Genomic DNA, 16,277 nt, shown 5'->3' on the forward strand with positions numbered 1-16,277 from the left:
CCAAGGGGAAATTCACATACTCCAGCAGCATACTGATAAAGAACAATATTAAATTAAAGTGTGATAACAATGAAGGTATAACAGACAAACAATAATTTTGTATAATATTAACATTTAAACTCAATGGGTTACCCAGTCCATATCAGTAGAGATATCCAGCAGCATTTTTTTCTATTGAGATCTGATGTGCTTTCAAAGCGTTCCTTTTAATTAAAAAAACTAAAGTGATTTCAACGCGTTTTGATCTTGAAGCATGTCTAGTTGTTAGCCTTTCTGTTCCTTTAGGCTTGCCGTAACTCACCTCACGTGACATTCCCCGGTTCGCGTACTGTACGACCCAACATGGCTGCGTCCAAGGATGTCCACGTCCAAATATGCAGTCAGGAAATCGTAAAATATGATCTAGAAATTAAAGCTCTGATTCAGGTACATGACCTACATCCCTCTTCGCGAGCAGCTACGGCGGCAGACTAGAATAAATGGTGTTGTTTTTAACGCGGTGTCATGACCAATATGCGCACGTAACGTAACGATAGAAACGAAGTGAAAAAAAATTATTTGAATGCCGCCGTGGCAGCCTGGAAGAAGGGAATTTAAAAGACATGTATTATGTTAAATGACTTTAGAATAGGTCCAAATCAACCCAGTTGTATACGTCATAAAACATTATCAATTTAAGGTTAACCACATTAAGATGCATTTGGAGAATGCGTGACGTTTGCACGATATCGCTGTGTTTGCTTGGGTTTATCTTTCCTGTCTGTAAAGATGTGCATGTTAGGTTAACTAGCCATTCCAAGTTTGGCTCTGTCCGGGTATGAATGTCATTGCGTGCGTTACTGGTGCCTCGCGCCGGTTCTGCAGGGCTAAGGTTCGACCCCGTGACCCCTTTTAATGGGGTGTTTGTAGGGTTATTGTCGTCACGTGGACATAATACAATGAAATCCTTACTTCTTTGTGTCAATGAACACTGTGTCAGTCTATTTCAAGTTTAAGCTCAGTCTTATTGATACCTGTGGACAGTACGCTAGTTTTAGAGCCAACCCCTCCCCGAAAGTGAACGCAACATTACATGAATACACAGTTCTAACAATGTAACCAAGAACACACACAGGGCAACGACAGTACACCTTTAGAACTTTATCTGTGGCTGCTCTGTTTTATCTTTAGCCAAGTCAGAAGATTTCTTTCTTTTTATTCTACTTTCTTATTTGTCATTTTGGAGTGTATTTGTTCATTGTCATTTTATACACATACACACACATACTGTGTCACTCGGCTTCAGCCCGGGTAATTTTCTAAAACAGTGACCTCGGTTATAATGCTGTCCGTTAATCAGGTGCATCAGAAGTACTGTGTAAGTAACTGAGTACTTTTCTGGATACAATGTTTGATTTTTTTCTCCAGGGTAATACTATTAGTTTACAGGAGCTTTACAGCTCACTGCAGTATTATAATATTTTTTTTTTTTTTTCAATTGTATTGTCATGGCTTTATTTTTACTGACATAGCCAGACAATGAAGTTCTAACACTGAATCGTAATTTACTTTAACGTGTTACTTGTAGCATTGGTCTTTTACAGGGTGCCCATTTACGTGGCCATGCAATGAATTAAATGTTTTAAGCATTTTACAGAAAAAAAACACGTGAAAAGAAATAATATTGTGAATTATGTTTGATGTCTGCCTCCTCTGTTCTGGCCATGGAGGACCCGTTTACTAAGCTGCACAAGTGTTTAAACTGACCAAGTCATGCATTCTGTCCTGGCTTTTGTTGTACTCAGTAAGTAGGTTCTGCCTATTTGTGGTTTGTGAACTGGAACATAGCAGTCTATCAGGCTTTAACCTTGGCACTTACACCAAGTTTTACAAAACCACGGGGGATTCCATAGCCCCTGCTTTCTTTGGTGTGTTTGTATATAAACACACTCTACAATGCAGGGGGCACACTGCCCATCCTTGAACCCCTCAGATGAACTTGTATGTATTTTATACTGCATTCTGAGGGGTAGGAAGGAACAGACAGAATAGGAAGTACTATATGTACCCAAGGAGGCCACTTTATCCTCTGCTACTCACTCCATCCCACCTATGCTCACAGCCACAGCACCTGGCACCTGCACTCAGATTTTTAGAGTGTATTTGCTAACATGTCTTGTTTGAGTGTTACTGACCTTTCACCCTTTAATTCTGCTGATGGCCATCATTTGCATGCTGCGGTGACCCGTTTTTCTCAGTGCAATTGCTTCTCAGTGCTCAGCCAAAAGAAGGCTTGCAGTGAGTTACCATAACTTACTCACTGCAGTATTATTATCAACAAATATTAACAAATACAAAAACACGGGTCAGCCAAATTTCATTTTTTCTGTAACATTACAAAATATCAATTAAATCTATCAAAGCATTTTAAAAATGTTGGTATATTTAGTTTTTCTGTTGTGGGGATTGTTTTCCTGTCTATATATTGAAACTTTGAAATGTCATTTCTTACAAGATTACTATTACCCTAGAATGTACACTTCTGGAATATGTCAGCTCTTTAAATACACAGTGTTTTTATTTATGAGTGAGTCAGTGTGTCAACTTTGCATTTTACATATATAATTGTAATTGTGTGTAATGCATTATGTATAATTTATTTATTGAGCTTCTGCGAAAAGTCAAATTTACCCTTAGAGACAAAGATCTATCTATCTATCTATCTATCTATCTATCTATCTATCTATCTATCTATCTATCTATCTATCTATCTATCATATAGTGCCTTTCTATCTATCTATCTATCTATCTATCTATCATATAGTGCCTTTCTATCTATCTATCTATCTATCTATCTATCTATCATATAGTGCCTTTCTATCTATCTATCTATCTATCATATAGTGCCTTTCTATCTATCTATCTATCTATCTATTTATCTATCTGTCTGTCTATCATATAGTGCCTTTTATCTATCTATCTATCTATCTATCTATCTATCTATCTATCTATCTATCTATCTATCTATCTATCTATCTATCTATCTATCTATCTATCTATCTATCTATCTATCTATCTATCTATCCCAAAACTAAGCATGTTAGTTATTTCTGACCACTGGCAGGTTTAATGATTCATACGCTAAAGTAATAACCCTAAACTGTGCATTTTTATTCATGTTTTTTCTTGGTGGATTGTGAAATGTATTGGCACATTTCCTTTCCTGTAGGATATCCGGGAATGTCAAGGACCTCACAGTGAACTTGCAGACCTAAATGCAAAAGTGAAAGAAAAATTCCATCAGCTTAGAGGGAGAATACAGGTGAGACCTCGATTTTTTCCCCTGATTTTTAAGAGCTCTGACCCGGAGATGCTGGGCTCAGTGTCCCTTGTTATGTCCAGTCTGATGTTTTGTGAAATTTGGGTCAAAAATAAAATGTGCATTGTACTTATGATTGTTTAGTCATTTTATCACTAAAATGATTAAACTTTGTGGAGGTTTATGTGTATTTTCTTATTAAACAGTTTTGTAATTTCATTGTTTGGCTGCATAAGTGGCTGTAATAACTACTGCCACAGTCACTAAAGAAGGGGCAGTGTAACCGTTTTGTTAACAATAAAAATGTCTATATCTAGCCTGTCTTTTCATATTACATATAAGCTGAAAATCTGCTATGATTTTAGTTTACATTTGCAAACAAATGTTAATCAAATCATGAATTGCTGAATGCGTACTGATTTTTCTAGCAGCTGAAGTAAAAGCATTTTCTGTAGTGTTTTAGATATACTGATAGAAAAAAGAAATGCAACACTTATTGTTGCACTGAAGTTTATATTTTTATTACTCAAATAACAATGAACAAAGTGAATGATAGGAAAACAAAAAGTACATCAACAAAACAGCAGGAAACAATTACAACTGAAAACTTCTAACACTACTTGACGTCCCTGGCACATAGTGCTAATGAGCCTCAGTATCTGCCGCTGTGGGGTCTCCTCCCATTTGTACAGAAGCACCTGGCAGAGCTCTTGGCCATTAGCAGTCACAGGGTGACATTCGCAGATATTGCAGTTTAGGGTGTTCTAAAGGTGTCTTGTGGGGTTAAGGTCAGGGAGAACCAGGGCAAGGCAGCACCTGCATACCAGTATTCATTCCTTAGGACAATTGTGGCCACAGCAGCTATATGGTGCCTGGCATCGTCCTCTTGTAGTTTCAGATGTCTAGGAGGTGTGAGCAGATGACAGGCCATCTTGGTCAAGGGCCAGCAGCATGGAGCCTGTCCCTCACAGTCCAGTTACTGATATTGGTACTGGGTCTTCTGGTAGTTTTAGCAGCTGTATATCGGTGACAGGTCTGATACTGTATGTCAGTATTGCTCGGGTTTGGATAGTCATCTTTCCTGCTGGTCTGCTGTTAGAACAGAGTGGAGTGGCTTCATCCATTGTGTCAGGCAATATTAGCATGTGAAATGCCTGCCTTAGGAGTGCCAGTGGCCCTCTTCCTTGCCTCTAGTAACTTTTAAAGGAAATATGGAATGCATAGAAAACAAAGTTTGGCTCATCTGATTTTTTTCTGAATTGTGGAAGAGTAGATGTTCCTTACATTTGTTTGCTGTAAACTAATGTGTGATATATAGGATCAACTCAAACAAGGTAACATAACAAGGTGAATTCAAACAAATTAATAGGGTAATTAGGCTCAATTGTTGGAATCCTTTGGTTAACATTAAGGCTTGATTATGAGAAGTCCCTGTCCAGCATCATCTTTCATTAATATACTGTATCTTGAGGTATAGCCAATTTGCTTGGAATAGGGAACAAAGCCATTTTGGAGGCTCCAGGAAAGCACATTCAGAATCACACTGATTAGGCATACAATAGATAATGGCTTTCTGAAATGGCAAGCTTCCATGAACTCACAAAGAACTTTCAGCAGTGTTAACATCTGCAAGATACAGCACAAAATGTATCTGTAGCAGGGAAACAAAGAAAGTACTGGTCATTTGAACCATCATAAGTGTTAAATGCTTGTGAGTGATCCTCAGGTGTTTGGAGCAAAATTCTAAAGGCATGAGTCAAAAATGATTTTTCTTTGCTTGTCTGGGCCATACTGTCTGTGAGGAAAAGGTCATCATTGCATTTTAAAATAAGTACCTCATACCAGCACTTAAGCATGGTGGAGGAATTGTTTTGAAGGTACTTTGCTGCATCACCACCTGAAAGAATTGTCACCAATAAAAAACACAACTTGTTTTCTGTTCAGAAGAAAGTGAGGGCATCAGTTCCTGAGCTGAAACTTAGGCCGTCAATGATCTGAAGTACATGCAAATACAGTATATATAGTGAAAGATGTAAAGGAAGGTTTCTAGACTGTACTAGACAAAGCCTAGAATGAAACCCCATTTAAAGGAGTGACAAAGAAATGAAATGAGAGATTCTTGCCTAAAATATTCAAATCAAGTATCGCTCAATTAATTAAAGCAGTACTGCAGCGAAATCTAGACCAGAATTACTCCACTATGCAGTAACATACTGAACACCAAAGAAAGAAACACTTGGCTGGAGGTATTGCCACCAGACCTCAACTAAGTTGAATCCAACAAACAATTGCCTTTTAACACAGAAAATAACATTGATTAATAAATAAATAAAGTTCGTGACTATGACCCTATAATCATTCCCAGACTGATGAACAGAAACAATTATTATAATTGCTTCACTTCCCTGAGTTCATTGCATATTTGGCTTTCTCTTAATATGGTAATAACATAAACCTGAATGTTCCAAACCACACTGCCAAATGTCATTCTTTTATACTAATATTTTAGGACTTCCTCAAATTACCTTCTAAATTCATATTCACATTGCTTTAATGACAAAGTTAAATCTATGAATGTGTTATTTATCACCTGACGTGAGACATATTTCATTTCAGGACTTGATGAACTGTTAATTATATCCTTATATACAAAAGCATAAAACTGAAAGTGGAAGTGTTTCATTTTTTTCATCACTGTATTAATACAGTAAGTGTCATTATTTTATTGGTTCACAGAGGCTGATTTGTGTGAAATACTAGAATTTGGTTAACAATATGACTCTGTTTAATATGAAAAATATGCAATAATGTGGAAACTTTAAGAAGTGATGATATTTGTTCTTGGCAGTCTAAGTGACATTTGAAGGAATGGCTTTTAGGATTACACTGAACTCATAATTAATTTTTAGTTATTTTGGGCTTAATTTATTATCAAATATTATTCAGACATACTATGATACAGTCATTGGTTGGATAGATTGGACCAAACTGCTTTATCCATTGTATAAAATGAGAAGGCAGTAGAAGAAATATCACCATTATTATTCAGTAGAATGCTTGGCTTTCTAATGGCATAGATTTTAGAATTACAAAACAGGTGAGAAATGAGTATAAATAATATTAGTCACTTGCATTTTGCTGTTTAAAAAGTGTCACTATGTGTAACAGTTTCAGGTAATAGAGTATTTACAAAAATAATCAACTCCAGAAGAAAGAAAATGGCTTATGATGAGTTTGTCCACATTTGCAACTATATTAATATGGAGTTTCAAAAGATACTTCCCTGCGGTGGGATGGCACCCTGACCGGGATTGATTCCTGCCTTGTGCCCTGTGTTGGCTGGGATTGGCTCCAGCAGACCCCCGTGACCCTGTGTTCGGATTCAGCGGGTTGGAAAATGGATGGATGGAAAAGAAATTTCCTTATTTGAATACAAAATAATTAAATGGCTGTTTTATTTTAAATAAAATAACATTTTCAAACCTACGTAATCATGTTCCACATTATGAAGTGCCTGAGTCTATACTTGTAGCATCATCCATAATTTAGGAACCAACATTAGATGGGGCACCAGTCCAGCATGAAGACCCACTCACTGCTGCACCCATGAGTGCTTTTTAAACTGGATATTTAGCTATACATTTCTGTCTTTGAGGGTATGGGAGGAAAACCCAGAGAAATCCTCATGCAGGCATGAGAAAACCATGCAGACTCCACATAGACAGGCATGGGATTTGAACAAAGTGTTAGATTTGTGAGGCAGCAACATTAAACATTCTTAAACAGTGCTGCTTATGTTTTGAAAAGATCATTACTGTCACAAAGAAGTTCTGTCACTAAAATAAACTGCTAACTGGAATGTGAAGTACTACATGCAGTAAGATTATACCATAAAATGAATATTAAGCAGTACAGTTGCTCTGCTTTTTTAGTGTTTTTCTTTTAAAAAATCCATGAAGGTACTCCTCTCATTGGTTATTTAAAAATGTCATGAGCAGCTGGAATTAATCTGTCTGAAGGTGAATTTTCTTGTTAACGTCATAATAAAACGTCTTGTACCTGGCTCCATCATGCTATTTATATTTCATTATTTCATAGAATTTAGTTTGTTTCATTAGCAATATGTCCTATGTTACTCTGTAGGCATACTTGCAAAATGTTTGCTAGAAATTAAATGTCCTGGCTGAAAGGATGCATTTGTCTTTGATCCATCAAAACTATAATATTTAAAATAAGCATGGCACAGTATATGTGTAGTGTTTGGTCTGTGTACTACATTAAGGACATATTAGCACTAGCACAAGTCTTGTAAAGTACTATTAAACTTAATTTCAGGAAGGTAGGATATAGATCTACAAATTATGATCAATGGAGCTGCATATTTTAAGTTCAAAATGCAGAGTTTAAGAGCTGACTGAACAGAGGTGTTTAAAAATCCATTCTTACACAAGAACATGGGGGGACAGATGGATGCTGGTTAAGTGTAAATCTCACACAAATGTTAAGAACTGTTTCTTAACATACAGAACTTATACAAGTAGATTTTCAGCTATCACTGATATCTTGGTAATCTATTATTAGGTGCTTGTAAATGACAGGCAAAGTTGGACTCAATAGAATATTTTTATCAGAACTATTCTTATGTTATGTTTGCCTTTTTGTCTAATTGCTACAAGTCTTATAATGACAATGAACATCACATAAATCAGGTCATATGACTGTTGAGAGTTAAATTACGCACCATTATAATAATATGATAGTTAATGTAAAGTAGGCATCCCAAAAATAGAATCAAAGATGTCCAATGCGTGGATACACAAATCTGTGTGATGTAAAGCTTTGTCATCAATCCATCACAGAGTTAAAATTTAGGTGTTCCAGGCATTTACTTACATACATCAGGTGCAGATGTTACATTAATATATTACAGAGGTCCAGCAGTGCTATACTGACACAGGTAATATGACTTACTACATTTTAGCACAGTTTTATTAGATATATTTAATAACTACTGAAGTATCTGCATTAAAAAAGGCTCTGTTGTTGGTAACCATTTGACAATTCAGTTTCATCATTATTTTTCACGTGAATATGTGTTGTAAATTCTTTAATTTATTTCATTGCACAATACTGTATAGTAAGCAAGTAAACACTTGTCAGTTTAAGAGTTAAACTGAGTAAAATAAAGTTTTTGTATTTTTCTAGTCGACATTATTATTTCACAATCAAGGTATATAGTAATTTGCCACATGAAACTGCACTCTAAAGTGAGGCATATTTTACATATGTTACAGAATAACTATGCTCCTTTTGTGTTTTTATAATGGAGCTAATCGGTATTGGGGTCCAAATGTGAAATAAAGCATCAAATGTTGCCAAATACGTACATTTTTCAAGTCAAAAATATTTTTGAATGATGATCCGTGTCTTGAAATTACAAACAGTGTATCCGTGTCATTTTAAGAAGAAAGAAATTCAGACATGAGTGCCAATAGTCTTTGCACCCTAGGAATCAAGTTACACAAAGTATTCTATAACATTTCAGTAATTATTTACCGCTCTGAAGCTGATCTTTCTTATTCATAAAGTAGGTCATTACAATAGCAATTAAAGAGAAGAATTCATAATTAATTGTTGAATTGAGGTATTTGAAGGTTCCTTTAAAGTGCTTCTTTCTTTTGCAAGATTTGGCTCAAAAACTAATCAGCACATAATCTTCTCATAACAGGTTTAAGTTTTGAGTTTGGTATTTTTCCGTCCGGCAGTTTTAACTCTAGACCGTCCACAAGAAATTGTGACACATAGACACACACACACACCCATCATCGAGATATCGATGTTTTCGGCATCTGGGACCCTAAAACCTTGAGATCCATTGGAAACTGGAGGTTGATTATTGACATTAAATTTTGATGCCCAGATGTGAATTGCTTTCTGCATTCTGTAGGCAGCTAGAGAATAATAACTGAAAAAAGATTTGCGTACCTTCACTAGAAGCTCTTTTTCTAGATTTCACAAATACTGTATATTTCCTTCTGCCACCCAGTATCATCATGCATGTATGTGCTTCGGTGGTCTAGCGAGAGAAAGATTGAGCACCTGTGTAGTATGCAATTAAGTGACAAGAATTGAACAGATGTTATAGGCATACATTTAGTTTTAATCAGGTTAAACATTTACAAGTTTTAGCACAGAAGTTTTATCTTAGGCAGAGTGGTAGTGCAGAACTGTCATTCCTGCTTCACAGTACCAGGGTCTGCATGGAGTTTGCTTGTTCTCCCCATGTGTTTACAATATGGATATATTATTGAGTTTACTCACTCAAAAATGTTGTCCTCAGTTCCTTTATTGCCATATCCTCAGCAAGGGTAACTCATCATATATTAAAAAATTTTATAACTGGTTTGTGGCAATTCATTTTATTTCCTCATTATTGTGCACACAGTGCCTTTTTTCATTTTTTGTCTACAAAATGTCACAGAAAGTGCGACATGCAGGTGGTTTGGCTCTTTAAAAAATGTAAACATGTTATTAAAAATACAATGCAGTGGAGTAAGTTCAGTTCAGATTTATTTTTATTTGTACAAAGTACAGTGAAATTCTTACATGTGCTTTTTATACATTGTCGGCATGAATCTCATTCCATAAGCTATGTAAATTAACAGCACAGAGTATAAGAGGTGAAAGTAAGCCTATTTATGAAAACATAACCATATGATTTGAGTGTCTGTTGTTACAAGACATGGCAGAACATCACCGCTGAAGTAACGAAATTGGAAAAACAAAAGTAGGGCAATAAGCAGTGTACAGCTTGAAGTAGTGGAGGGGGTTCTCATAACTCCATCCATGACACCTGCTGCAAGCAGAGAAGTGAGCAAGAAACAAGTCCTTACCTTGAGAAAACAGTACTAAGAATCTGTGATAAATGTATGTATTATTTCCTGTTGTCTTAAATGAAAACGTTTGCTTCTTCAAAGTGGATGCATTTTTGTAAGTGTAAATTTTAAGACTTTTTTTTATACTGGGACCCCATTACCCTTTAGCTTTATTATAAAATGCTGTAGAGTAGTTTGAAATAAATATACAAGTAATGAATGCAAATCTAAATATAATATTCTTGGACTTAATATCCAAAATGCATTGTTGTACCATAAAGCATTTCAATTGCTGTCTTCTTTACCCATCTGGTCTGGTAATATTGTCAGATGTCATTACGATTTTAAGATTAACCTTTTACTGTTATGTGAATTCTGTGATAAACATCAAATGATTTTGTCACTTGTTGTATCATTTGCAAATTAAAGAACATTCTGTAATCACATACAATGAGCACATTCATCATTGCCCAGGTTTATTTTTTTTATGAAACAGACTGTTTTTATGCATGTCTGTTATATAAAAGGAAGGGATTTTTACTGAATTATTGATTCTACATGTGACATGCTGTGCATCACAAACTCATACAGTGTAGATCATGTTTTTTTTTTCATATTGGCTGGGAATGCCTTAACAAGCTCATGTACTGTAACCGCAAATGTGCACTCTGTTACCGAGTGCTTGTTTTTAGTGTCATCATAACTATGAAGTTTCCTTTATGCTCCGTGGTACAGATTTCAGATTACAATTTTCCTTTTCTTTTGATCATTTTGCATTATTTTGTTAAAAAGGTAATAACTATAAAGTTATAAAGCTCATGTCCCAGTGAATCTTTGGTATGTAAATCAGCACCTGTTGTCCCTCTAGCATATCACTCAATATTTAATTAAATACAAGAATAAATATTACATCTAAACGTCTTTTCCTTTATTGAGATCACAGTCATGAAACAATGGCACAAATCCCATTCCACAATTGCTTAATTAATCTTATAAAACTAGTCATGCTGCACAAAGTATAACCCTGCAAAGGCCAATAAATCAATTACCAATATGTATGTAAATACATCTATACTGTGTCCCCTTGTTTTATTTTATTTTGTTTGTTCCATATTATGGGATTACTTTGTCTAATAAGCCAAAGAGATCTTTCCTGTTAGTTGCTACACATTTTTGTGTCTCTGATCCTTTCATTTTAAATTGATATCGTAAATGTGCTATTTGATTTTCCTTTTTTCTATGTTTGCAGGTTAAAGGCTTATGTGCCATTTATATGGCATAGTAACATCAGTTGGTTATCTTTTTTTTCCAACATTACATAAAAAAGAAATTTTAAATGTCACCCATCCACCTATTCTAATAAATTTCAACTATTTAGAGCTACAAGGATGTTTCAAGTATTTTATTTTCTTGAAATAGGATTTAGAGCAGCTGGCCAAGGAACAGGATAAGGAGTCAGAAAAACTTGCTTTATTGAATGAAATGGAAAATCATCGAAAACAAATGCTCAGGTATTGTTCAGTGATATTTTATTTTTATGTTTTTGAAATGGTCTGAATTACCTACAAAGAAGCAAATAATCTTGATGTGGTTAAAAAATAGCAACTGTTTTTCATTATTAAGCAACCAGACTGCATGGAGGAAGGCAAACTTGGCATGTACTCTTGCAATTGATAATTCCGAAAAGGATAACTTACTCCGAGGTGGCAGTTCTTCTGTACGACAAAGGTAAGCTAGATGAAATGCTCAAAAAATATCATTTTAAAGTTTGTGAATTAGAAAATCTTAAGCATCTATCATATTTTATGTTCTTTTACAGTTCTGGCTTGATAATAGCCTGAATCTGTTCTTTATTTTGCAGTCCTTTCTTATGTACAAATGAGTCTGTACTGCTCAGTGATGCTTGCCTCTTGATTTACTGGAGAATATCAATACATAGTCATCTGTGTACTGATATATAAACACTAAATTAATTAATAGGACTACATTGAAAAGGTACTCTAGGTAGTATAAAGCAGCTGGGGAAATTTTTGAGGGTGAAACTTTAAAAATAACTGAGGGGAAATATATTGATTGTTCTGTTTAATAAGGGTGAAAGCTCTCCGTTGTTTTAGTCTTGGGGAAAGTGCATTTTTATTACATGGATTTTGAATAAGGAACTGCTGACCTACTAAATGAAGATCTCTCTCTCTATAGGACAGACATTTGGTTGAGTTTTGGTGAATTTTATTCAGTACTGGAAAGACCACTTCTCACCACCAAATATTAGATATTCCATTCTGCACTTGTTTTCCATGGTAGACTTTTTGTGAAGTTAAGTCTATGTTAGCCCAGATTGGCTTTGTTCTTTGGGAGATCACAACAGATTCATAGCTACCAAAACAGGACATCAACTTGGCTTCATCCTTCCAGAGAGCTGATTATTACCTCCTTCTGTCCTGCTGGTAGCTTACAAAAATTATCTTTGAACAATCCTGGAATATTGTTCTCCTCTATGGGCTGGTGGTTCATCTACCTACTTGTACCTTCTTGGTTCCATCTAGAGATGAGTCTTCTGTAAAAATGCCTTAGATATATATGAGTCAAATGTCACTAGAAAGCAGTGTGTTAAGTCACTAGCCCACCAACAATCAGTGGTCAGCCCGTGCCTGTTGCATCATCTTAATCTATAGTTAGCTGCCCCAAGTTTGGCAGACGTGATCTGGAATTTCATTTTTACTATCAGGTGATCAGGAATTCTGAAGTAGAACTCCATTGGTGCCTTGCTGTACCTTGTTGAGACACTAAACATCATCCAGCCTTACCACTGCCCAGAACAATCAAGTAACGGACCAACCATCCAAAAACACTGCAGTGATCCATCTGAATCTGTGATGGTTTTTGCAGCTGTCAAACTACTATGCATAAACAACATCCCCATCATATCTTTCCTATTACCCATGATAGTTCTTCCTATGTTTAGAAACACAAAACATAATGGTAGATGTATGATGCACTGTTGGATCTTTCTAAAAAAGAAGATAAGGAAATACTGGTTGTTGAGTGTAGTTTCTATTTTCCTGAAGAGTTCAAAATTGCTGCCTCTTTCTCGCTGAAAGTAAAAAGAAATTTTTAGTAAGATCAAACTGAAACATAAATAATCTATATATCTTAAATTACTGCCTCTACATTGAAATGGTAAAAATGTGTTCAAAGTTTGTTTTGGATTTGTTTAGTATAGCGAGTCTCCATGTACAGATACTTAAAAGAATGTGTGTAAAGGCTGTGGCACTATGTAAGCATTACATTCCTCCAAAGTTAGCTGTCACATTGTGATATAGAGGACGAATAGAGAGAGCAAGTGATTTGCGAGATGAATCAGTGTTTAAAATATCAGCCCTTCTTTACATAGAAAACAGAGTTCTCTAAACCCTTGGGAGCAAGATTTCAAAGAGCCTCTTATTGTATTTTTTATTTAATTTAGGTTACACCTTCCTTTAATATAACAGCAAAAAGGCAACATTGCATTCAAAAATAGGAAAAGAATAGAAACTAATAGAATAACAGAATCTTTATTTGTTTGTTCAGAAAAACAACGAAGGAGAGTCTGGTACAGACATCTGGTGAAATTACAGAAAGTCTGCTGAGCATTAGCAGGATGATGTCCCAGCAAGTCCAACAAAGTGAAGAGACAATGCACACATTAGGTTAGTGTCATCCTATAAAGTGTACACTTCCTGTGCTGAGACTGTTTGCTTGTGGTGGAATTGAAATATGAGAGCAAAGTAACAAATCCTTATTCACAGGTGATCTGTTTAACAGAAGAAGCAGAGATGAAAACAATTAGCAAAGAAATTTGTATGGGTATAGAAAAATCTTAGTAATGTTGACATTCATTTTTGTTATTTATAGGCAAAAGTTTTTAAAATTAGACTACAGGAGCATTTTTTGTGTTTTAAATTTAAAATTTAATTTGAAAGTACCTTTAATCTTAAGGCTGGTTAGGTGACTGAATTACAAATAGTAAACATGTTCCCAAATGAGCAGTGAGGAGTCAGAGTGAACAGAGGGAGTTGTACATATCCACTCACCACTGTATGTCTTGATATTCAGTTCACCAAAGTAGCTTTCGCTTGGGACTTGGCCAGGTCCCACTGACGTTGTTTCAGAATGAGTCATTTTATCCTGCCAGACAGTTTTTTTTTTTTTGTGCTGCTAAAGAGCTTGTGTAGATTATACAACTCTCCCCTTTACCTTTGCCTTTTAATTTCTGTAAAGAAACTGTTGACTTGCCTACCTGTCTGCTTATCCAAATCCGACACATCACCTTTCTTTTTGTAGCCACTTCATCCAGGACAGTGTTGGAAACTAATGAAGAGTTTAAAGCCATGACGGGAACAATACAGCTGGGACGAAAGCTCATCACAAAGTACAATCGGCGAGAGTTTACAGATAAACTGCTCATATTTCTGGCATTGGCTCTGTTTCTGGCTACAGTAGTGTATATTTTAAAAAAGAGACTATTTCCATTTATATGAAAGAAATACATAGCTTTCACCCTTGCTACAAATTGAACACTTTATCTGCTTGGAAGTACTGTTATTCAAGATAAGGAAGGATTCATCTGGTGACTTTTGTCATTTAGGAAAATTGCATCTCATCATGCAGACAAAGTGTTGTCATTTGATTACAGGATGCCTTCCATTTCCCAGTACCATTTATTTGGCAGTCACATGCCTCTCATTTCTCATATTTATGTTATATGCTTTTCCCTGGTGATTACTGTTTAAAGAAAGCCTGCAATTCCTGTTATCATCCAAAATTACCTGGTAGTTCTACTTTGTGTCCTTTAGTAACTTTTTAAAATTCAGGAAACTTGTTAAGTATATCAAGCTCCAACAGGAGAAACAGGGGTAGTATAAAACAATTTGTATATGGGATGATAGTTTAAGCAGACTGAAAACTAAACTAAAATGTAACCTCTAGTGATTGATAGAAAAATCCCAAGAGCAATTTAGACTTTTTCTGAAAACTCCAGTTAACATCCTGAAATCTCAAAAAATAACTGTTGGTAGTCGGTATGATCCATGAAGAATAGAAAAGAAGGAATATACAAGCAGCATACCATTGAAATATTTCAGGTTATAGCTGAAATGATTCAATTTCTTAATGACCATTTAAAAACTGATTTTAGATAGTTTTAACTACTATATACAAGGACCCATATTTTTATTTTAGCATGAACTACTATAGTAATTATTTTCAATATGTATCAATGCTTACAGTCTGGTATGTTACCGAGTTGTCAGATGGAGCTCAAGTATGACAGAAAAGAAGGACTTCAAAGAAAACTCACCACTTTCACTGTATTTGCCTTGATATTGCAATGACACAGTGTATGCAGAATTAACAGATTATAGAGAAATAAATTGTATTGTTTCACTTGGGTTTTATGTTTCTATGCTTGTGTGTCTGCAGTGGTAAACTGTGTTGCAAAAGTATACTCAAAGCAAAACTTTCTTCAGGAGAGCACAATTATTTGTTTTTCAAAGTTATTTTTTCGGTATCATTAAAATTATAATGAGCAGATTTGAAAAATTGATTGATGAATGGAAGTTTTTTAGTAGATTAATTGAGTAAAGGTTGTCAGATCCCCTACATGTATCAAACCAGTTAATGAGTACAAGCTGAGCAGTGGTATGTTGTACTTTAGACTGTGTTCACTATGCTAGATTCTAAAGTTTTTTTGTAATATTACTTTACACTAAACATATAATTGCCAATTGATTTTTTACCTAATATGTATTTTTGTTATGTTTATGTTGAGTTGTGTTGGACATGTAGGTGTCTAAAATAATTTCTGGTAAATGTTTATGTTGGTTTTATTGGTATAGAGTGTTAGATTATCTGTTCTAAAAATATCCCTAAAAAAGCCCAAGCATAACACATACATACTGTATACAAAAATCAATGCAACAGCAAAAGATGAATCTTTCATGTTCTGCATTGCTATTTTTTTTTTTTACCATAACTGGTTTTAAATTTAAGCATAATTTGGTCAGTAAGAGTAAGAGGTCTCTGTTCTTCAACAGAGGCTGTGCGTAAAACAGACCTGACTTCAGCAC

The 16,277-nt window shown here is 35.1% G+C and overlaps 1 protein-coding gene across 2 annotated transcripts; it reads left to right on the forward strand.

The window, feature by feature from the left end:
* The first annotated feature begins 307 nt into the window (after positions 1–307).
* On the forward strand, positions 308–15,600 carry bnip1b (BCL2 interacting protein 1b). Of its 2 annotated transcripts, none has more exons than XM_039775407.1 (6): positions 308–426; positions 3,209–3,301; positions 11,593–11,684; positions 11,797–11,901; positions 13,741–13,859; positions 14,494–15,600. In XM_039775407.1, the coding sequence occupies exons 1-6, from the start codon at positions 343–345 to the stop codon at positions 14,688–14,690; spliced, it is 690 nt and encodes a 229-aa protein (XP_039631341.1). In that variant the 5' UTR covers positions 308–342; the 3' UTR covers positions 14,691–15,600. The 2 variants fall into 2 exon arrangements, with proteins under 2 accessions (XP_039631341.1, XP_039631342.1); XM_039775408.1 differs by lacking the exon at positions 308–426 and adding an exon at positions 1,208–1,357.
* The last annotated feature ends 677 nt before the right edge of the window (positions 15,601–16,277 follow it).

Source organism: Polypterus senegalus, chromosome 13 (genome assembly GCF_016835505.1).
Source record: "Polypterus senegalus isolate Bchr_013 chromosome 13, ASM1683550v1, whole genome shotgun sequence".
NCBI lineage: Eukaryota > Metazoa > Chordata > Cladistia > Polypteriformes > Polypteridae > Polypterus > Polypterus senegalus.